Source organism: Macaca mulatta, chromosome 11 (genome assembly GCF_049350105.2).
Source record: "Macaca mulatta isolate MMU2019108-1 chromosome 11, T2T-MMU8v2.0, whole genome shotgun sequence".
Classification (NCBI taxonomy): Eukaryota; Metazoa; Chordata; class Mammalia; order Primates; family Cercopithecidae; genus Macaca; species Macaca mulatta.
The window spans coordinates 19,022,462-19,046,541 of record NC_133416.1 but is presented as its reverse complement, the minus strand read 5'-3'; the positions used below and the strand labels follow the sequence as shown (position 1 = coordinate 19,046,541).

The 24,080-nt window shown below is 35.1% G+C and overlaps 1 protein-coding gene across 6 annotated transcripts in view; it reads left to right on the top strand.

Annotated features, from left to right (window-relative positions):
- LMO3 (LIM domain only 3) overlaps positions 1-21,145 on the top strand; it is a 60,065-nt gene extending 38,920 nt beyond the window's left edge. For 5 of the 6 annotated variants that reach the window (XM_015151103.3, XM_015151105.3, XM_015151106.3 and 2 more), the window contains 2 exons: positions 9,572-9,697; positions 18,196-21,094. In XM_015151103.3, coding sequence (XP_015006589.1) covers positions 9,572-9,697; positions 18,196-18,301 — 232 coding nt within the window. In that variant the 3' untranslated portion in view covers positions 18,302-21,094. 6 annotated transcript variants of the gene reach the window in all.
- The last annotated feature ends 2,935 nt before the right edge of the window (positions 21,146-24,080 follow it).

Below are 24,080 nucleotides of genomic sequence, written 5' to 3'. Positions count from 1 at the left end.
TGTGTAGATCAGCCATTACCCTCTGTCAGGCCGGAAACCTAGAGACTTTTATTCAGAGCAACCCCTTCTTGCCCCATTTTTGCAGGGAAAAACAAAGAAGTATAGTGAGAAGGAAAAACAAATTTGGATAAGGGATATAGGTTCTCATGCTAGCTCTGACACGAAATAATTGTGTAAGGTTTCGTGTGTAGACATGGGATATTTTCTGCTTTCTGTAGCAGAGCTAAGACAGGGCCAATTAGCCCAAGCATCAACCCATTTTTCTTTACATATTGTTCTGTTGCTGTCTTCACGGAGCAGAAAATGGCAAGTTTAGAAAGGAATTAACACTGAGTAAGCCTGAAACTGGAACAATAGGTGGGGCATTGTCATCTATTTCAGATTATGAGTGAGCTATAATGATTCACACTATTAGCATACATATTTTTAAGTTTCAAGTTAGAAAAAGAAATGTCTCTGGCCTGTATTTTTTCTCATCTTTCAGCTCAGAACATTACAAGAGAGATTTCTAGGATGGATTTCAGTTAGAAAATTTTGGATCTCCATTTGTTTGAAAATTATAATTGTCATATATCCAGGGATGTAAAGAAAGCTGAAGCTATAGACCACCACTGTCCAATAGAAATAGAATATGATCCACATATTAATTTTAATATTTCTATAGCCAAAGTACCAAGGAAAGTGTTTTAAAGGTGAAATTAGTTTTTTAAACAACATATTTAATACAATGTATCCAAAGATTATCATCTCAATGTGTAATCAGTATTTTCAGAAATTATTCATGAAATATTTTTCTCTTTTGTGCTAAGCTTTGGAATCTGGTACATATGCCCCACTGAGAGCATCTCAATTCAAACTCACTACATGTCAAGTAGTTGATAGTCACATGTGGCTAGTGGCTAAAATGCCGGTCAGCACAGCAATAGACAGTAAGTGAAGGGGTACTTAGCTTGGATTATGAGTGGATTGGAGGTGGGGGAGAAACCAGCTGTTTGCTGGAACTGAAAGGCCCACATCCAGAGTATGGAGATTTTTGCCCTTCTCTTTTCTATGTTTCCTTGAGTATCTCAAGTCTAAAACAATCTATTTTGAATCACAACCTTCAAATTGGAATGGATTCTGTAATTGTTTATGGCAGGTACTTTATACAGATTATTCATAGAGTTTGACTTGATTCTTCTGTAATGCTAGGTTCTTAAAAGTCTCCTGTAGTTCTAATGGGAAATCAGGTGTCATTAACATACAATACCCAGAGAAACAGATGACAATAACTTTCACCAAGATCTCTTTCTTCACCTTTAGTATTCCTTTTTAATTTTCTATTGTTGTCAGTGTAGTACTAAGTCTAGATCTCAAGAATTCCAAAAAATCAAAAAGTTAAAGATTCTTTCTCCCTCCTGTTCAGGGATAATTTTTACCTGTAATTTTATTGCCCCCACCATGTTGTTTAAATGGGTCCGATCATGATCGCTACTCAGTAAATCCAACTAGTGGTTGCCAGATCTTAGGAGTGACTATCAAGCCCTCTGAGTGGGCTTGAGCACCCACTGCTGCCTGGTGGTGTTCTGCCTGATGGAAGGAAGTGTGGAGTTTTGCCTGAGTGTAGGAGAGGTATGATATTCTGAGGATTCTCTTAAAATACCAACTCACCAAACATGAAGCTTCTATCATCCAAGCTGTCATCACCCATCCAGGCTGTGTAGGTTTCTCTACCTACTCCACCTAAACTCTGCCAAGCGGACTACTACCATACTGGTCATTTTAAAAAAATAGTCTTTAAATAAACCCTGAACTTGACCAGATAGAGGCTTCTGCTCACCCTCTAACATCATCCCACAATGACCTTCTTCCAGCTCCCCACAGTTCTCTACTTGTGAAATGCCATCTGTCATTCAAGTCCTGCTTCAGCTGGTTTGTCTTCCCTGGTCCTCCAGCACAAGTCTACCAAGTGATGTGCCATCCTCCCCTTTATTGCAGAGCACTTCTCGTATTCTATCCCTGGGTTGTGCTTCTCACTGGTTGCCTGGCAACACACACCCATAGTCATCTGAACATTTCCCACCAAGTACCTAGCACATAGTAGGCATCTACTTTCATTTAAAAAGGTTCATTGAACCTCAGCTTTTTCTCGGTACCATGAATTATTGCTGGGATTTCAGGTACCAAGTTACAGTTTTTTGTTTGTTTGTTTTGAGGCGGAGTTTCGCTCTTATTGCCCAGGCTGGAGTGCAGTGGCACAATCTTGGCTCACTGCAACCTCTACCTCGCAGGTTCAAGTGATTCACCTGGCTCAGCCTCCTGAGTAGCTGGAATTACAGGCGCCCTCCGCCAAGCCCAGCTGATTTTTCGTATCTTTAGTAAGAGACGGGGTTTTGCCATATTGGCCAGGCTGGTCCCGAACTCCTGACCTCAAGTGCCAAGTTGTAGTTTTTAACATATATATGACTTTGTAGCATGGGCTTTTGGTAGTTTTTTACTGAAATTTTAATTAGGCACTTAGTAAGTTTAACTTAATTTTTCTTCTCTTTCCTTTTCATTCAGTGTAATACCTACCTATTATGTGTGTATGTGCATGTTTGGAGAGAGAATGAATATATATATGTACTATACATGTATATATTTATATGTTAAACTTTCAGCAAATGGCTTTTATGTTTCTGTTTTAGCATGATCTATATATGTTAATAAAGAAAAATGTTATTTAAAAAGGCTGAACTAAATAAGCTAAATTAGAATTAATATTATAGAATTAGTTATGAAATGATCTCTAAAGTTTTAAAATAGAAAATGTCTTTAATATATGGTCAACTTTTAAGCTTTTTTGAAAATTTCTTTTTTTAATTAGCATATTATAATGGTATGTATTTATAGGGTACAGTTTGATGTTTCAATGCATGTATATGTTGTGTAATGATCTAATTAGGATAGTTCAAATACCCATCGCATCATACATTATTTATCATATTTTTTTGTGTTGAAAACATTCAAAAGCCTCTCTTCTATCTATTTTATAATATACAGTGCTTTACTGTTGACCATAGTCACCCTACTGTGCAATAGAACACCAGAACTTATTTCTCCTAACTGTCATTTTGGCCCCATTGACCAATTTCTCCCCTTCCTCCTCCCCTCTCTGCTCCCTTTCCCAGTCTCTGGTAACCACTATGCTACTTTCTCCTTCTATGATGTCGACTTTTTATTTTAGCTTCCACATGACTGAGAGCATGAGATATTTTTCCATCTATGCCTGGTTTATTTCATTTAACATGTTGCCCTCCAGGTTCATCCAGGTGGTCACAAATGACAGGATTTCATTCTTTTTTACGGCTGAATAGTACTCCATTGTGTGTGTGTGCATATATATATATATATATATATATGCCATTGTGTGTATATATATGTATACATGTACATATAATGTGGCACATATATATATATGCGCAGGTAGGTCCATCCATTCATCCATTGATGGGCAGGTAGGTTGATTCCATAGCTTGACTACTGTAAATAGTGCTGTAATAAACGTGAGAGTGCAGATATCTCTTCAACATACTGATTTCATTTCATTTTAATCCAGTAGTGGGATTGCTGGGTCATGTGGTAGTTCTGTTTTTAATTATTTGAGGAATCTCCATACTGTTTCCTATAATGGTTGCACTCATTTGCAATCTCACCAACAGTGTCAGTGTTCCTTTTTTCAACCTTTTAATCTTAACTTCAGGAAAATTCAAAATCATCAATGAAAATATTTAATATGGGGTAGACCTAACTGCAACAATTAGAAACATTGTTCAAAATAATATTAAACATTTATGTTTTTATTTGTACATTCTAAAATGTTCAGCGTTTTCTTTTTTACTTTTCTTTAACTGTCATAATACGTTTATCTCTATGACAGTGGAGCACAGGCTGAGAACCCAAAAAGAGAAAGAATAGACTCAACTCTCAAATCTCTATGGCCTGTAATGGGTTAACTTTTTAAGTTTAAAACAAAACAAAAGAATTGAATGTTGAAAGTGTTTTCATTTTCTTTTTTTTTTTTTTTTTTTGGACAGAGTCTGGCTCTGTTGCCCAGGCTGGAGTGCAGTGGCGCGATCTTGGCTCACTGCAACCTCTGCCTCCTGGGTTCACGCCATTCTGCCTCAGCCTCCTGAGTAGCTGGGACTACAGGTGCCCGCCACCACGCCTGGCTAATTTTTGTTTGTTTGTTTGTTTGTTTGTTTGTTTGTTTGTTTTAGTAGAGACGGGGTTTCACCGTGTTGGCCAGTATGGTCTCGATCTCCTGACCTCGTGATCTGCCAGCCTAGGCCTCCCAAAGTGCTGGGATTACAGGCGTGAGCCACCACGCGCGGCCTAAAGTGTTTTCATTTTCTATCATTACCTTCCTTAGTTGAAAAAGAGGAAAGTAGATGAGAAGCATGTTTGTCATAGACAAAAAAGCAATTGTCCTTCTCAATCTGTAAAAATGTTCATTCCTTCCCGCAAAACACATTCAGTAAAATTTTTCCATCCAACAGTCAAAAGTTAAAAATCTTTCCAATGGATTACAATTTCATATTCTTTGAAAGCCAAACTTTCCTTTCTCTGTTCATCTGTAGTTATTCTATAGTCTTTTTTTAGATAGGATTATAACTAAACTAGTCTTATCTTTAATATTTTAACAAATATTAGACCAGGTATAGTGGCTCACACCTATAATTTGAGCACTTTGGGAGGAAAAGTTGGGAGGATTGCTTCAGCCTAAGAGTGTGAGTTCAGCCTGGGCAACATAGAGAGACCCTATCTCTACAAAATTTTTTTCAAAAATTCGCCAAGTGTGTTGGTATGCACCTGTGGTCCCAGCTACTTGGGAAGCTGAGGCAGGAAGATCACTTAAGCTAGGAGGTCAAGTCTGCAGTGACTCGTGTTCACACCACTACATTCCAGCCTAGGTGACAGAGTAAGACTCTATCTAAAATAAAATAAAATAACTTCTAACTGTATGCATATTTATCTCATTAAATGAGGATTGCTTGACTACTGATCTGATCTTTATTCAGAATCAGGGTTTACTGCAGTGACATATTTGTGCATTTTCCTCAAATATTAAATTAATTTGAGTCAAATACTATGCTTCCCATAGCTTGGAGGAATTTGATTTGGTGACTGGAGCCACTGACCTGGTTAAAAAAATCTATAGAAACATCTGGTGCTGTGAAATAAAAGACGCTAATACAATGAACACTCATTTCCCCCGATGCCTGTATAAACCACATTCATTATTGCTATGTTAAATGATTATATGTCTTGAGTTTTTCCCTACCCCCAGTCCGCAGGAACTTTAGAAATGGATATACATGGCCGGGCGCGGTGGCTCAAGCCTGTAATCCCAGCACTTTGGGAGGCCGAGTTGGGCGGATCACGAGGTCAGGAGATCGAGACCATCCTGGCTAACATGGTGAAACCCTGTCTCTACTAAAAAAATACAAAAAACTAGCCGGGCGAGGTGGCGGGCACCTGTAGTCCCAGCTACTTGGGAGGCTGAGGCAGGAGAATGGCGTGAACCTGGGAGGCCGAGCTTGCAGTGAGCTCAGATCCAGCCACTGCACTCCAGCCTGGGCAACAGAACGAGACTCCGTCTCAAAAAAAAAAAGATCAAAAAAAAAAAAAAGAAAGAAATGGGTATACACTAAACCATAAAGAGTTTGCTTGATTTATGGCAATGTTGCCGAAGCTGTTGAACATTTAGTAAAAATGCAAAATGTTCTGGTGCCTTTAAAAACATCTAAACTTGTTTTGTCTTAGTTCTTGCAATGCCACCCATACACAAAAGTTATTAAATATTTCTCTGTGCATGCTCACTACAGTGTGGCAGGTGTAATACAGCATACAGGTAGGCTGAGTTCTTACCCATAGGAAAGTTAGAAAGTTATCTGTTAGGTTTTTATATTCATGTCTGTTTTTATACAGACAAAACGAGGTAGTGAAAGCAAAAAAAAAAATGGAATAGAAAGGGGACAGAAACATCTTTGGGATTTCAACAGATATTAATAGTTATATGCACTGATATTGTACAGCCGGTACTTGTCACCTTTTACATTATAAGCCCACTTTTGGAAGTGTGTCAGAAAGAAGATAAAGGTCATATTGCTTAAGGCCTACTATGAACATAAATGATAGGGAAAAAAATCTAGCCCATAAATTGGCAAATTACCATGTACCGTGATTTAATAATCTATAAGACATCTTAAAATGAGCAAAATGGATCATTGAACTTATTTTTTTTTCCTTACCATAAATGTATAAGCTGCTATGCTGTGATTAATTTAGATCAAAATTTCACAATGACTTCCTTTTTAAAATAATGCTTTGTCTATCTCAGTGTACGACTAAGAGCTCTTAGGCCCTCTTACTTAGGGGATGAGACTGTATAAGCACTGCAAACAAGAATTTACAGGGATCTCCAGCTTAAATGGAAAAGTGGATCTATGATACCTTTATAAACGAGTGTGGGAGTAAAGGGTGCAGAGGAAGAGGTTACAAGAATTTTCAGGATTATGAGTATTCAAAATGAATTAGATAGTTAAGAGACTGTTTTTAAATATTTCCTAGGCACAGTCTGAAAAAAAAAATCTTACAAATGAGAACTATGCATGTCTTATGCTTAATTGACATATATGAAAATTCTTTTGCCTCGAAACCCAGATGTCATGTTTGGAAACCAAAGGATAACATTATACATTTGAAAACCCCATTTCATAAAAGAATACTTTGTCTCTTTTCCCAGAGAATCTTGGGTTTGTCCCACTGAGAAAAAAGAGAACTCGAATGTAGCTGTAGAATGATCTCTTGATCCTTGGACAAAACTGAGGAAAAAGTCTAACAAATGCATCGCTTTGCAGTAAATTAGATCAGATTTCCGCATCTCCGCACTCAGTCTGTGAGCTGACAGTTCAGTAAAATGTTCCCTTGTAAGGTTCGCCCTCTTAGGAAAAGGGGCAATAATTCATCATTAGGATATCAGAGTCCAGGTGTAGATGGAAACTGATGGAGCCTCCAGCGAGGCAGGGAAAGTGCGTGGAAGAAGAAAATTTTATCTGAAGCCTAATTCCCTGGTTACAGCAGAGAATAATTAAGATAATATTGCTTCAAGAGTCCTTTAATGATTAAAAATCACATATGCAGAATCCATAAATTGGAGGGCAACAAATTGGAAGGCTATAACGTCAGAGAACTGTTTTGTGCACATTGTAGTGGAAAGTACACTCGTGGCAGTGCGCCGTACGGGCAGCCATCAGAGACGCGGACCATTCCAAGGACTTTGTTTAGATGCAACAAATCATTTGTCTGTTATTAACCCAGAGCTTGTAATTATGCAGATTGCCATAGATTTTCCTGGGCCTGGAAGTGAGATTGAGGGTTGTTCACAGTATAGCAGGCAGCTCAGGGCTGGCCATGCATTACTGAACTTGCCACATTTATCATGTTGACTGATGGCAGCAGAAGCAGGTCTCAGGTCCCAGTGGTTAATGTAGTGGGTAATTAACTGTCATTTGCCTAGTAATAGGCTGATGATCAATGGTTTGTGTGGAAACAAATTCTAATCAGGTAGCTGATAAATGCTCAGCTAGCGAGAGCAATTGAAATTGGGGGAAACTATGTCCAGAATTTCAAAATGGCATTGTGTATGTATGTTTATTAGATATGAGCAAACTGAATAATTCTTAAAAACGGCTTTATCGCATGTTAACCAGATTTTATATACACAAGTATATCTATATTCATTGAATAAAGAACTTTTAAGTTTTTCTTATTTCTCAAAAATAATAAAGAACAGAAGAAACAACGGCACTTGTAAGTGATGTGCCTCCTAAGTAGGTCATGTTAAGTACACTGAAAAGTAAATATGAAATGTTAGAATGAACTAAAAAAATTCTTCTTACAAATGAATAGGATGAAAGCTTTAGTTTGTGATGGTTTTATTTTTTGATGATGCCAGTAGGAGATGTAAGGTATTCCATTTTCGAGGAAGTTCTTTTTAAAGAAATATTATTTATCAAAATACGGATTACAAACTGAGAACATGAAGGTTATTTGTGTTATATTCCTTAAAATAAGCATACTAAAGTATTTTTAAATTCGTGAAGGAAAATAAGTGTTTAACAATTATGAATTTGATCTTCTGGAATGTAAACTTCGCTTACTTTTTATCAAGTGCACAGACTGTGTTAACAAAGTCTTTAAAATGCATTTATTGTCTCTCCCTTCAAGGCGCTTATGCTCTTCAAGAGACCATCCAATAAAAATATGAGCGTAAACATTTATGGCACATTTTGCCAGACACTTAGAAACCGTCCTCACAACTGTTTCCAACAACTGTCATTATCCTGGTAAAAGGAAATAGTGATAAACTTGAAAATGAACATGCAAGCCTTAAGAAAAGGCTTCCCTTTGGAGTCTATAGAAAGTCATAACAGATACTTCAGCACATTTGTGCCTAATCCTTAAATTCAATAAAATGAAAGGCTACGTTTTTGAAAAGTACATTTTATAACCAAAATTAGTTTTCTGTATAGCACCTTTGAATTCATTAGTTTAGAACTGCTTTTAATTTGGTCTTTCCCATGAGAGCTATTATATTTTCCTCCTGTCAGCCTGACGCTGGAGAATAAAAGAAAACTGGCAGATGTGGTGTTTTTCATCTAGTTTGCTTCCTAGTAAAAAAAAAAAGTGCATTAACTACTATGCATGGAATATTATTTATAATAATTCTTCCCCACCACTATCAACTTGAAAGAAACTTGGTTTAAATATTGCCAGTGCAAATGGATAAAATATTTCCTCACATTATGAAATGAAAGACATTTTATTTTGTACGTATTTTTAGGTCATTACAAGAACGATTCTCAGGAATCTGCAGCAAATAGGAATTTTTTTCAAATCCTAGACAATTCCAGTGGTTCTAACAGTATATTATGCTTCAATTTCTGGCCTAGCTGTATATAGTTTACAGCCTCATTTACTTTAATGTGCTACTTGAATAACATAATCGTAGCTATAACTATGGTATAGAGCCATAAGGTGCATGTATGTGCCTCTATGTTTTTTGACTATTTAAATGGCTTGTTCATAAATGTATTTTTAATAATAACAGCAAACCTTTTAGTAACTAAATGTCAAAAAATAATGAGTCATTCATTAGTTGGTTCCTTTCCCAACTAAAATGTTTAATATATAACATTAAGATCAAAGTTATATTGCTTTTATATTTTCTGTATACTCTAACCCAGAGAAGATTTTTGCTATGAATTCACCCCCATTGACTTCTGTTGATGTGTAGTTATGTAAGCTTCCTAATGTATTTGTCTTTTCCTTTTCTTCTCAAACAAGATGTGATTTTCATCAAGGAAGGTCAACGGAGAATATATTGCAGAAGAATATTTATGCATACACCTAGGATAAAACCCACTTGTGTACATCATAAGGCATTGTGTATTGATAGCTTTACAGGGTATATTAGCATCATCTCTCTTCACAATCTCAGATTTCTCTGTAAGAGTTTCTAAAAAAAAAAAAATGTTTCTTATTCTAGGCTCTTCGGTGTAACGGGAAACTGTGCTGCCTGTAGTAAGCTCATCCCTGCCTTTGAGATGGTGATGCGTGCCAAGGATAATGTTTACCACCTGGACTGCTTTGCATGTCAGCTTTGTAATCAGAGGTAAGCAGATCTCTTTTTGGTCTCTAAAAAATGGTAAGCCTCTCTGTGCTGACTATTGATGTAATAGGTGGAAATTATATTCATACATTTAAAGCAATTAATCTCAGCATTTTTCTGTTCTGTAAACTTTAATCCTATGCCAGAAACAAACCACTAAGGAGAAGAAAGGCTTTAGGACTTACTTCTACCTGAAAGAAAAGCATCATATAAGAGCACATAACAGAAAATGGAAACACTTCTGTAAACTTTGACTTCTTTTACTCATTCCTTTCTTTTATTATTTTCCTGTCTTTTAAAACGTACTTTTAAATATCTCCTTTTTTGTACGACTTATGTGAGCAAATAAATTGTCAGTGAAGCAAATATACAGGAATTTGTTGCAGGTATATTGTATTCTTCTTATTTTTTATATTTTAATTTCCTTATCTCTTGTGTTTTTGTTTTTGTTTTTTTTAACACAAGGTCTGGTTCTGTTACCCAGCCTGGAGTGCAGTGGCGCTAACATGGGTCATGCAGCCTCAATTTCTGTGCTCAAGCAATCCTCCTGCTTCAGCCTCCCAAGTAGCTGGGAGTACAGGTGTGCACTACCATGCCTGGCTAATTTTTTTTTTTTTTTTCATTTTGTATAGAGATGGAGTCTCACTATGTTACCCAGGCTGGTCTCAAACTCCTGACCTCAAGCAGTCCTCCCACCTCAGCCTCCCAAAGTGTGGGGATTATAGGCATGAGCCTCCACCCCCACCCACTGTAGATGTTTACCTTAAATTTTAACCCTGTGCTATATGTACTTTTGCAGTTATTTCAGTTATCTTTGAGAATCAGGCCAGATATAGCCAATAATTAAACAATTATCATCATTGGAGAGGAGCATTTGAAAAAGTGTTGAACAGGGAATCTGGAGACCTAAATTCTAATATGGGCTCTGCCACTAATAAGCTGTGTGATCTTAAACCAAAACTTTCCCTCTCTGGACCTCAGGTGTTTCATGTGTAACATATGAAGCCGATTTAGTTCATCTCAGAGAATTCTTTCAGCTCGAAAGTATTATCACTTAATTCCATTTTTTTCTTATTGAAAGTTATATTTTTTTATTTCTGTGAAAACTATATGCTACTGGCACCTATTTTATGTGACAAATGGAGAGGATTTTAGAATATTAAAATATACATATTAAAAATACAACATTTCAAAAATTAGGACACTTGATAGGTTTTAATGAAAATGAATTCACTGAGTTTCTGTGAGAACACCTGAATGGAGTATAGAATCGATAAGTATTAGTTGCATCAAGTTCTCAGTTACTGTAACTTACTCTGAAAGGCACTATTTGATGCAGAATCTTCTCATGAGACCCTGTAGAACAGTAGAAAGAATGTGACATTTACAGTGAGAACGGGATTCACATTTCAGCACCACCATATATTAGCGAATGTATTAGCTGTGTGATCTTGAGTATGTTACTTAATCTCTCTGAATGTGATTCCCACACCCATAAAATAGAAACACTAATACCTCTCTTGCAGAGTTTGAAACTTAAATGAAATAACTTATATTAAATGTCAGGAACACAACAGGCTCTCAGAAGTTCGTTATTTTTGTAATTTACCAAGTAATATTCTGCTACCTTGACTTTCCCACAAGACATTATATCACAATAGTGCTTCTTGCTAAATGTAGATATTCAGATTGCATAAAAAACAAATGCTCATATCTCTATCTGGTTAAATTCATGGGAGCATAATTTATTAAATAAGGTGTATAACAGTTTGAAGGCATATGCTGTACATTGCTAAATGATCTCCAGGAAAGTTATACCAATTACCCTCCTAGCAGAAATCTATAAAACTACGCATTCCCTCACATTCACTCGAGGAATTATGTTTTTTAAAAAAAAATCCTTGCCACCTTGAGTGATGATTTCTAACTATAATTTCTAATTGGCATTTATTTGATTCCTGGTGGTCCTTTGGTATTCCTTCTTTTAAAGAAGTAGGCAGTTTATGTCCTTTGTCCATTTTTTTCTATTAAGTAGGCTTACCTTTTTTATCCATGTTCTACATAGAAAATAAAAACATCATTCAAGTGCTAAACCCAGCCTAAATTCTATTATGATGCAAAGTAATTGTAGGTTGTTAATGCTATTTACAAATCATATATCAATTTTATTTCACCATTGAAATAAAAAGTTGCATTCACGATTAAGTCTGTCTCCTCAGGAGAACTCAGTCAAGTAAGACAAACACTCCTAAATTTTGACTCTAAAACTGTTCACATTCTTATTGCTGCAAAATACTATTCTAGTATCATTATTAAAGTACCTAATATATTTCTGTGTTCGCTTCATTTATTACATGCCATAATGGGACTGCATATCTTTAGTGCTGGTTATGCACAATTAGCACTTAGTTATTGTCGTGTCACTTCAGCCCTTACAAGACAAACTTCTTTAATGCAAGAAGTCAGCTAATCTTCATCAGTCAAGCAAAGCAGATAAATTTTGTTACCCAGGATACAGAAGGCTTTAATAGAGGAGATTCTCCTTTTACTCTGAAGTTTGCTTCAGTCCCCTCTAGGAAACCCATATCCCACTTCCAGTAGCCAAATTGTTGTCACAATATTGCACTTTTTCAAGTGAAACACAAGGCAAATAGGTAATTCATAGGCATTTTCCCTTAAGCAAACTTTATTGACTTCTGAAGTTGTGGAATTACACAGGTTTGTGAATTGTATTCAGCAGTCATTTCATCTTAACTTTTAAATCAAAGTATCATTAAGATCCAAAGCATTTCAAAAAGTAACAGTAATAATAACCTTTCAGGATTGATTGTTCCTTATATATAGATCTCCTCTGCCCCTTTTAGAGGAGTATAGCTAAAATGTGAATCCTGCATTACAATTCTGCTAGTTTCTCTATTTTAAAAGGTACCGCAGGAGGGTTATTTAAGCTTGTTTTATGGTATCTTGAATCTCATTCAGAATTGGAAGATTCTATATAACTGGTTAATTTCTTAAAGGTGAATCAGTCCCTTAGAAAACTCAGTAAAACTAAATGATAGTTTTGTAAGAAAAGGAAAAAAAAAAAAAAAAAAAGCTTGTGATGAGATTTTCCCAAATAAGTAAAATTATGTAACAATTAATTTTCTTTTTTTTCAGAATAAAGCACTGTGCTAGGCTCTGTGGAAGCTGAGGTTGATAAAATCTAGTTTATTTCTTAGAGGTGTCCAGAGCTATGGGAGACACAGGACATCAAAGAGTCACAGAAGAGTGTAATCGATGCTAAATAGATCTATACTGAAGGAAGAGAGAGCCATCCTTCTTGAAGTGTTAGGGAAGCATCAAAAGCCTGATGTGCTGAGTCTTAACAAAAAGAACTCCCTAGAACTGGTTGACTTATAGGAAGTGTGTCTGCTGGGGGTTGGGGAAGATGAGGGAGTCAGGGAGCAGTGAGGAAAGGAATTTTCAGCAAATTGAGCAACGTGCAAAGGCATGCAGATGTGAAAGCATTTGACGGGTTTAGGAAATGAAAAGCAGCTCAGTATGTTCAGAGATTAGAGAAGCGGTTTGGTAGGCATATGGAGGAGTAGAAAGAGAGCAAGCACCTAGAGGAAATGAAATTGTAAACTTAGTCTTTGAAAAGCCATTAAATAAAAGTCAAAATGAATACAAATTTAAACTAGTCATCTCAAATACATTTGTTATTTAAAGCTATTGGTTTCTGGAATAAATCTACCTTAACCAATTTTTATTGACCACACACCTTAAGTGGTAGTACAGTTTATGATGGTTCTGCAAAGGGTTCAAAAGAAATATAACTCGTCGTCGTTTCCCGCAGAACTGCTGACTATAATGGGAAACCAGTTACACTTTCATGAGAAATTGTGAAACACCAAAATAAACAGTACACCAATAAATAAGTGCTTTGGGAGAGAGCAGAATAAGCAAATTTACATGGTCAGAGGATGCTGATGGAGCGAATGGGAACTCAAGGATTGTTAGAATTTAAGTAGACAGAAAAAGGGGAGAAATATTTATTGCTGGGGAACACCTTAAGTAAAGGTGAAAAGATTATCATTACCAAATAGTAATGATAGTGAATTCTGATAAAGTATTAGTCAAACACCCAACACTGTTCTGAGAATTTTACATGTACTCACTCATTTAATACTCAAAATATCCCATAAATAGGTAGTTATTAGCTTCATTTGACAGATGAGGAAAGTAAAGTATAATAAATGTAAGTAACTTGCCCAAGATTACAGTAAGAAGAAAATGGTAGACTCAAGATTTAAACCCAAGGAATCTGGTCTCCCTCTCTGGAGTCAGGTTCATTTCAACAGAGGTATTTTATTGTCTAAGAGCATATAAATGTGAATCGATATAGTGGAGTTAAAGTAAGGTAAACTTTGAATAATATATAGCAAGATTTGGGGTGCAGGCAGTGTGATTTGATACAGTAAGGGTTGTTAGCGGTGAGATGTAGAATGACAACCGGATTGTCAGTGGGAAAGACAGTAAATTTGTTCACAGGTGTATAGTGGTGGAATAGAGTACACAACCCAGAACTCTTACTGAAAACAGTATAGTATAGAAATCTCTAACTTACAGTTAACTGAAGATGTGGAATAGGAAAGTATAGACACTAGAAATATGGATTGGATCTCCCTTGTTATCTAAGTGTTGTGAGATAGAAATTAATCATAATTGTCAGTCACTAACTTTAGGAAAAGAAGATGGCTAGGCTAACATTTTTATTTCTTAAAAGGGATGTTACCAGTGGAGGCTTCTTAGCATAGGCTTTTGATAACCTGCTTAAAATTAAGCACTATATTTTATAAGGATGATTTACTAGTTGTGCTTGTTTCATATACTTCTCAAGTCTCTAAGACTATATGAAGAAGCACTCAAAAATATCTAGAAATTAAATCTAATATTAATTCCAAAACATCAGAATCAGATGGTTTAATAATCCGATTGGCCATCTTCTTATTCCTTACCATAATTTTTTTTAAATGAGGGTAAAACTAATTGAACTGAGCATACTACAAGTAATTAGGGTCAGATTACAAGAAGGATTATGTTTATTTTTAGTAATTGTAGCCTGTTAATATACTTGCGGTATCCTCTGGCTATCACTCCTTTCATAATGCTTTTTTTTTTTTTTTCCTGCAAATGCTGAATCTCATAAGAAGTTGGTTAAATAACACTGGAAGTTAGCATTTCTTACAAAATCACAGTTACAGATTAATGTGTTAAGTACGTACTCTGTATTGCTGTCTCTCAAATTTCTTTATATGTATATATGAAGCATTTTTTAAAGAGGGTATCAACCTTAATTGCATACCAATCATAATCTGCTCTTAACCACAGCTTTCAAGGCCGTTTTGTTTGAGTCACATGTGCAAATGTGACATCCCTCATCCATGTTCTGTTTCATCTTGACCTTTAAGTATAAATTGAAATGCGTATAAAATGCACTTTATCCAGTTGATAGCGTATTAGTAATAAAATGTGTCAGGTAAGGATATTTTAGAAAAGTTCTCTGTCCCTCTCTCTCTCTCTCCCCTCCTCTGTTGCTGTATATATACCTCCTAATTGAATAGTAGGCACACTTTTTTAAAGTTACGCAAAAGAGAGGCTGAGGCAGGAGAATGGCGTGAACTCGGGAGGCGGAGCTTGCAGTGAGCCGAGGTTGCGCCACTGCACTCCAGTCTGGGCGACAGAGCAGGACTCCGTCTAAAAAAAAGAAAAAAGAAAAAAAAAAAAAGAAAAGTTATGCAAAAGAATAATAGTCCTACAAAGAACCCAGCTACACCCTGTATTGCCGTTTAATCTTCACATTATTCTTGTAGCCTGCATGCTTTACTGCCCTCAGGTATAAGCTTGAGTCTTGAATCCAAAAAGACGTGGGTTATTTTCCTTCCCTTATTACATACGTTCTAACTAGAGAATCTTGGGCAGGGTTTTAAAATTCTGGAATGGAATCTTAGGTTTTTCTTCTGTAAAAAGCCATGATAATGCTTACTTTCTAGGTTGGATGTAGGGAATAAATGTGATCATGAACATACATGCTTAGCATTTAGCATATGGTAAGTATTAAAAGGTGGCTATTTTACCTATAGTCCAAACACTGAGGTAAGATTTTAGATATTTCATTTCTACTCCTTGCCACAAGCCTACAAAGGCGACTGATGTCACAGGTATTAAAAACCAAAGTTTTAGTTTCAATTATCGAAAGTCGGAAGGTAGAGTTTGGACCCTACTGGTTGCACTATACCTCTCCGCCGTTCCGACACTTTTCATTTGAACCTCTCTATAATCTAGTTACGGGGCTCTTTTTCTCTTACACATGGGGAACTGAGCCAGGGATGGTCTGAACTGTACCCAGGTCTTGCAACGGGTAGGTGATAGAGGCAGGATTCAAGACAGATCCCCAGGCTCTTGGTTTTGTGTTTTCTCACTATAATTACCTTGAATTTATTATTCTACAAATACAAATTTTCTAAACGTGAAGGCCTCTAAAGGTACGAATGGCATGACATAACATGGGAACATGACAAAGAAAACGTTTTTATTTGATGGCTAGTAGAATTTTAGGGCTTACTAAAGAAGTAAAGCAAAATTTTAAACAATATGGAGTTAAAAGAGAGTATTTCCGGATTAAATGGTTTTTAGAAAAAATGATTTAGTAATATCAGCTGGAACACAAGAGTGTTTTATTGAATCTACTTGTTTTTGGTGACATTTTATTATTTGCATATTAGTCAAAATTAATTTCAACAGTAATATAAATTTATAACTTTGAACAGTAAACATATTCTACATGGCTATTTTATATAATTTCACATAAAAAATAAGCTATCAGTTTGACTACTTAGGTCTATTCAACAAGAGAAATACTTCCTTTTATTCAGCATATCCTAGTCATCAGGATATTGTCAAACCGGTTTGTACAAACATCATTATTGAAGGGCAACATTTAAAGGATACAGGTTACAACTAATACAAGGAAAATATACTTAAAGCCCCAACCTTGAATTATTTATTGTATCCAGTAGCTTTGACCACAAACAGCCCTAGGATTTCAAGATCAGTGCATAGTCTGTGCTTTCAATCAACACCATCAGCAGGCAGTAATCCTGGGGAAAAAAAGTAAATTCCACAAATAAACAGACCAATTTTCCTTTAAGAGGAAAGCTAATTTTTTTCAATCTACTTTTTTTTTTATTACACTATTTTCCCCTCTATCTACTTAGCTAGTATAAGGATAAATTTCCAAAGCTACCCGTTGGAAAAAAAAATAGGTTCACTGTTTGTCTAGCATTCCAATCTTTGCAAATGTAAATCAGTCCAACTGCTCCTCATTTAAACCTTCAACTTCACAAAACATTAAAGGGTGGTTTTCACTACACAATTTAATCTATCCACTAAGGTTTCTGCTGGAACATCATTTGAAATTGACTATCTGATAAAGAGAGACTACTATCAAAGGTCAGAGAGGTCAACTTGTATAATTACAAGTAGTTTTACTGGGTCAACTCTACCAGACACCACTGTTTGAAGGTTAAATTGTTACAATTAAATATATATACAGATCTCCCCAGAGTTACTTTATTGTTAAATGTACCGGAAACAGAAAAAGCATTTATTTCTGACCTTAATTGTGTCCAAAGTGTCACCATGGGGAAATCATACAAAAAGAACATTTATTAAAAACATTACAGGCTTGCACATTAAACAATGCTTTATAAAATAAAATGCATAATTAGCTATTGGAAACTCGTTTAATTTATCACATCAATATTAAGTAGTTCATTTAGGTTACTCCCTTTGGTTAAATTGGAAGTGCTCTAAGAAATGACATCTACTATTTCATGTTAGTGAACTTGCCACAAACAAAGGAATATGGCTCAGCATCAGAGTCTAATGCTAGAGCAACTCTCACTTCAGAATGATTACTTCTAGATTACTAAAATTTAATCACATTTTAATAACAGAGTAAAAGAAAGCTTTAAATGGGAAGCTTTAAAATGGGCTATTTTCTAATTGTTTGATTCATTTTAATGCCTTTTCCTTTTTTATTAAGTGCCTAAATGGCCAGAGATGAAATCATCCATAATTACTGCAGTGAAACATTATTACCATTCTTTCTTTTATTTTAATGGGTGTAAATACAGATCAGTTCCTTTTATTTTTTTTATTTCCAATGTGGAAAAAAAAAAAAAAAAAAAAAAAGCAAGTCATCTTGGGTGCCCAAAGTGTATATCTCAATATCCTTACAATTTTTGCATGCAAAGGCAAGATTTCAAATGTGTGCAACATTTCATTAAATGAAGTAAATGGTAAATGGTTTAATTCTGATCATGAAGACAACTGTCTAAGCCAGTTTTTCAGATTCAGAGAATTACCATGTGAAACTATTATTAGGAAAATAAATCTTCATATTTATAGATCCAAATGAAATGGTCTTAACCACATTTTATTGTTTAAAATATTTTCAGATTTTGTGTTGGAGACAAATTTTTCCTAAAGAATAACATGATCCTTTGCCAGACGGACTACGAGGAAGGTTTAATGAAAGAAGGTTATGCACCCCAGGTTCGCTGATCTATCAACATCACCCCATTAAGAATACAAAGCACTACATTCTTTTATCTTTTTTGCTCCACATGTATATAAGAATCGACACAGGAACCTACTGAATAGCGTAGATATAGGAAGGCAGGATGGTTATATGGAATAAAAGGCGGACTGCATCTGTATGTAGTGAAATTGCCCCAGTTCAGAGTTGAATGTTTATTATTAAAGAAAAAAGTAATGTACATATTGCTGGATTTTTTTGCTTGCTATTCGTTTTTGTGTCACTTGGCATGAGATGTTTATTTTGGACTATTGTATATAATGTATTGTAATATTTGAAGCACAAATGTAATACAGTTTTATTGTGTTACCATTTGTGTTCCGTTTGCTTCTTTGTATTGTTGCATTTAGTACAATCAGTGTTTAAACTTACTGTATATTTATGCTTTCTGTATTTACCAGCTATTTTAAATGAGCTGTAACTTTCTAGTAAAGAATTGAAAAGCAAATCTCACTAATGATACACAGATAGATAAAGCAAGTCTATCAACATTAAAAATACTAAAAAATAAAGACACACACAGAGCATTTTAGTGACATCTGCTACTTATTGCCGCTATAAGTTAGAGTCTATCAGTGTTCTTGTTATAACCCCCTATTTTCAGGGGGTTAAAAATAAGCTTTAAAAAATACATAAAAATTTCATCTTAAAGCACTTTCATTTTATACCAACGTGAAAAGTGCCATTTTTAGAATAACTTTAAAGCTTAACAGGTTTCCTTTTAATATCCTTTTTTTGTGTGCTCTTTACCTACACAATGGCTTTGTTTTGCTTTTTCAGCCACACCCCTTATGTGAACTAGTGCCTTTGGGTATCATGTAAAATTTTTTCCAAAGGGTTACTTTAAAAATCTGTTACCACAATTATGAGATAATCTTTAAGCGATAAATTAAACTTGTTGTATAAATTCTGCCCAGATCTCTCCACAAGAGCTGAGGGTTTAATAACTTTATGGCTTAATAAATGTATGACACTGAAAAGATTTGAGTGTGAATCTACTGAAATCACTATAATGCACATTGAAGCTGTGATGGTATTTGAGTAGTGAGGTTACTTTTGATCAGAGCAACATAATGCTCATAGAATCTTCTAGAAGAAGAGAAACAAAGGGATTGATAAAATGCTGAGAGCTAGTGATTATATTTTTTTTGTATTTACCTGACATTTATTTTAATGTTCAAAAAGTAAACGCATTAAGTTTGATGTGTTTTACTCTCTCACTGTTTTAAGTAATTACCAACTCAGAATACATCACTCTTAGGCTGAAATTTGTCTTTCCATTTTTTAAGGTGAAATAGTACTACCTTACATGATAGCATACAAAGAAGAAAGCTCTAGAAACAGAAATTATGGAGAATGATTATTTAATTTACAATTAAGTAAATGAGAATATGATCCCCTCTTCTGGGCTGCCCACAAACTTGCTTCTTTGCTTTTGCTCCTTGTAATAGAACTACTTTTCAACGAATCTAATTCTACACGGCACCATTAACCATATTTTCACTACAGCAAACTTAGTGCTATGGGTTTGCTTTTTCTTTGTTTTTTCTCGATCACTTGTATAGGAAACAATATTTTCCAGTGTTATTTGCATATATATTTTGTCCTTACAATATATGCATTACAGATGAAAATTAAATGTTATACCTGGATTCTTGGGTTGGGGCCAAAATATTAAGCTGAAAATAATGCTGGTGTGGATTTGTTTTAAAACAAAGCTTTATTATGAACATGCATGTGAATCTGGATATTGCCTCTTATTTTTAAGAAAATGGTTCTGTGAAAAGTGAATGATATGTATTTTTACAAATGCTTCATGGTTAGGAATCTTCAAGTCCCATGTTCCCCAGATTTGAGATATACTAAAGAAAGAAATTCAAAAATAGCTATTTGGGGCCTACAAAAATAACTATTATTTTAGCCTTAGAGCCTTACACTTGTTTCATGAAGAGAAAGGACTTGCATAACCAAAATAAACAAAGCAAGACACATTAAAAATGTGTGGGGGAGAGAGAAGTGAAAAGTGGTTTTCTTAATGCAGCCCTGCTGGTCCCCATTAACAATTGCTTGAAATTCACGTGGATGTAAAATTATAATTGTCAGTATCTTATTCAGATGATCTTTTAAGGTTTAGCTGGTTTTGCTTTTGTTTATCTATATGTCAAAATACTTGTAAATTGGGAAAAAACTTCTCTCAGCTTCTTGAAGCTGTTCAACTATCCTTGCCATTGGAAGACCAAACAAGGTTTTCACTTTTTCTTTCACATAATATGCTGAGAAATATTTCTTATGCTTTTTACTACAAACAAAATTACTCACCTGGATTAAAGATTAAGGCCTTAATCTGTTTAGATTATCTTTAATCTCCATGAAATTGTGAAACAAGACAGGAATAATGTTTCAGCTATAGGCCGTTTTACAGCTAATTGCCCATAAATTGTAGCATTTATTGACCTGAAGTACTAAGCTAATTGTCTTGACTACTCAAAGCCCCTGAATTGTTGTCAACTTTCTCCTTTGTGTTGTGTAGCCCTAACGTCATTTAGCTTGTTGTCTGATGCCTCCAGTAGGACACCTTTGATGGAGCTTTGATTTCTGAGCAGCGAAAGCTCCCTTCCTAAGATGCATCTCGCATAGGCTGCCTATGATGAAGGACCGTGCACTTCCACTCCAACAGAGTGCTGAGTTTAAAGCTGACCTGTGTTTGTAATTTCACTTTCATCTTGCTTAATAAATATCTGCTGGATTCTTTCATTTCACTTTTTTACATTTGGATTTATGTTTTTAATAAAAGGGGTGTTATACTATTTGATTGCACTTAATCGGCAAAATTTAAGGTGATCTCTAGAAAGCATATGTTAAGTCCATGAAAAGAAAAAAAGGTGTGTGAGGACATTTACTTTCTAAAGCTAAGTCATAACAAACATAGACAAAGCACCCCAAATGTTTCTCTGAATGTTACGTTTAGGATCTCTGAGCTAGGTCATTTCCTGCTGTTTATTTTTATGGGGAAAATAAAACTCTCAAACATGAAGGTAGCGATTGCTGGGTGTAATTTTGCGCATTTATACAAATTTTAAGTGATCTTTCTGAAAGCAACTCTGTTGCTGTTGTCAGATTAAATTTCAAATTTTCTATTCTGTATAATGAATTAAAACAGGAAACTCAATCTACATTTTTGCAGAAGAGATGTTGCACCTTAACTGAAACAGGGCACTGAAAATTATATCTGTAGTAAAACATGCCATACAAAAGTGTTTTCCTTTCAACTATCACTTTAGGCAAACCACTCTCTGAATCGTCACTTAAACAATTTCATAGAAATTATGTAGGCCAAACATGTTTAGTGTTCACTTCAGTAAGTTGCAAAAACAATCTGCATGTTTATTGTAATAGGCCATTGGCACAAAATACAATTTTAGCAAACGTCTTTTTGATCATTACTTTTTCTTAAAAACATTATTATAGATATTTTTAAGATGTGGTTTTAATGTAATTTAAGGTAATAGAAAGCAGAGATTTAATAGCCATTAGTTCAATTGACATTTATTGAGCACCTACTATGTGACAGGCCTCTTCTTGAGCATTCAGCCTCCCGTTGGGCAGACTTAGGGTTGGCCTATATCAAATAACTTTAACGTGTCTTTGCACTGGTTTGTGCTCATCTCAACCTGCTTATAATGAGCACACAAAAGCAAATAGCATCTTCTACCTATGCAGCATGTCATTGATATGAAAGCCCCAGAAAATATCTCAAGTAATCAATGTGTTCAGAGAATTATCTCACACAAATTACTCATTAACTCAATAGCACATAATAAAAAAGAACATCAATTAATTAATGAGTCACCCTCAGATTGCCATGATTACAATAGAGCTCTGTGGAAATAGCAGTTATAAATGAAGCTGCCTCTCTTTATTCATTGTTTGCAGTTGGTCCATTATTTGGCTGAAATCGGTGTCAAATTTAACACATGCCTGTAGGTAATTGTGTGATTAGTTTCATAAACGAAGATTTCAGAATGCCTAGGGTTTATAAGACTTTATCAACGGCCAGAAAAATAAAGAAAACTCTCATTTTTACTGGAGCTTCCTTTGAGGCCATGCTATTAGAAGGGTATTATCATTTGGAAAGGTATATTTTTACTTTTATCATCAAGCTGTAAGACTTCCATGTTGAACAGCACAAAGAATAGCTGTGTAAATTTGAGTAAATTTTACAACGCTTTAGTGTACACATGATTTAATTTCAGTAACTTTTCATGAAGACTAAAATATGCATGATGATTGCCAGTTTTGCATTTTGGTACCCCAAAATGACATTTTTGCTTTTGGCAGGCTTGGTTGGGGTAGGTTTGTGGGTATTGACAGCAGTAGGGGAAGGGATTTTAAAAAATACCAAACATGACATAAAAAGTCACCAACTAAACTTCCCCGACTATCTTGGTAAATGCCATTCCAATAAGCTTATAGAATAATTATAACAGTTCCCTTAGGTAAGTAAGAAACATCTGTTGGTAACACATAGCAGGTGTTAACAATTACACACACTGAACTTTTTAAAAATGTTTTTAATTAAAAGAATTCTGTTTTCTGAAAAGGAAAATATGTTAAATTCAAAGATACTCCTGTTTTGGGTGTGCAGATCACGTAATGCACAAAATTATAAAGACCAGATCATCTTGGATCAGCTAGGTTTTGTGTTTGGTTCAGATCATTGCATTCAAAAGTGAATTGGAATTATCCGCAGTTTTTACACAGTTGGTATTCTGGACTCAGAAGCTGAATACTCGAAATTGGTATCACAGGGATGATTACAGAATATTTTGGCTTCATGGGCAAAGTGGTTGGCATTAACTCTGCCAAATTTAGTGGACACAGTACAAATTAAAATGGGAACAAGAGACATTCAGATAATACGTTATCAAAATCTTTTTTCACCCTGCCCCTGGAGAAGAGTTTAAATCACCAAAAGTAAAACAGTTCATTTGAAGCATGTAACGTTTTCATATGACCCATCTTCAATAACTTTTAGTAATAATAGTGAATATTTACCAAACAATTGCCATGTATCAGGTAGTTCTGCACACCCATGTAATTCCCACAACACCCCTGTGACATAGATACTATTAAAATGAAAGCACAGACAGGTTACTTAACTTGCCCAAGGTCATACAGTCAGAAAGTAGTGGGCCTGAGATTTAAACACAAGTTTTCTAGGTCTAGTGCTTTTCAATCTACCATATCATCTTTTATAGGGTTGTCGTCATTATTGTCACTATTTTTTCTAGCTCCTGGGAATAGTCAAGAACTAGGAGTTATTTATGCTTGAGCAAAAATTCCAAACATATCAGAGTTAATACTATCTTTCAAGATAAAAATTGGGCATAAGGGTGATTATATTTTCCTAGATTCAATCTGTTTGGGAGCTCTTTCTTTCAACCATATCATGCAGGCATTTATTTGAGCCTGTAAATCTAGGGTACCAAGAATAGAGGATTCTTCGTATAGCAGTAATGAAAACAAGAGGTGGTCAGCATCAACGTGAGGGTACATTGAAGTAAAAAGCTGCAAGTTTCAGCATCACGATAAATATGCCGTGATAATGTGAGGCTACAGTCTCAGAATCAAGGTAATACAACAAGTATATTATTTGTCTTTGGTATTACTTCCAGAATGAGTATGTTGTCTTTGATATTTTAAAACCTCCAGAAGATGAGATTAAAAAAAAAAATTAAAGGCCCT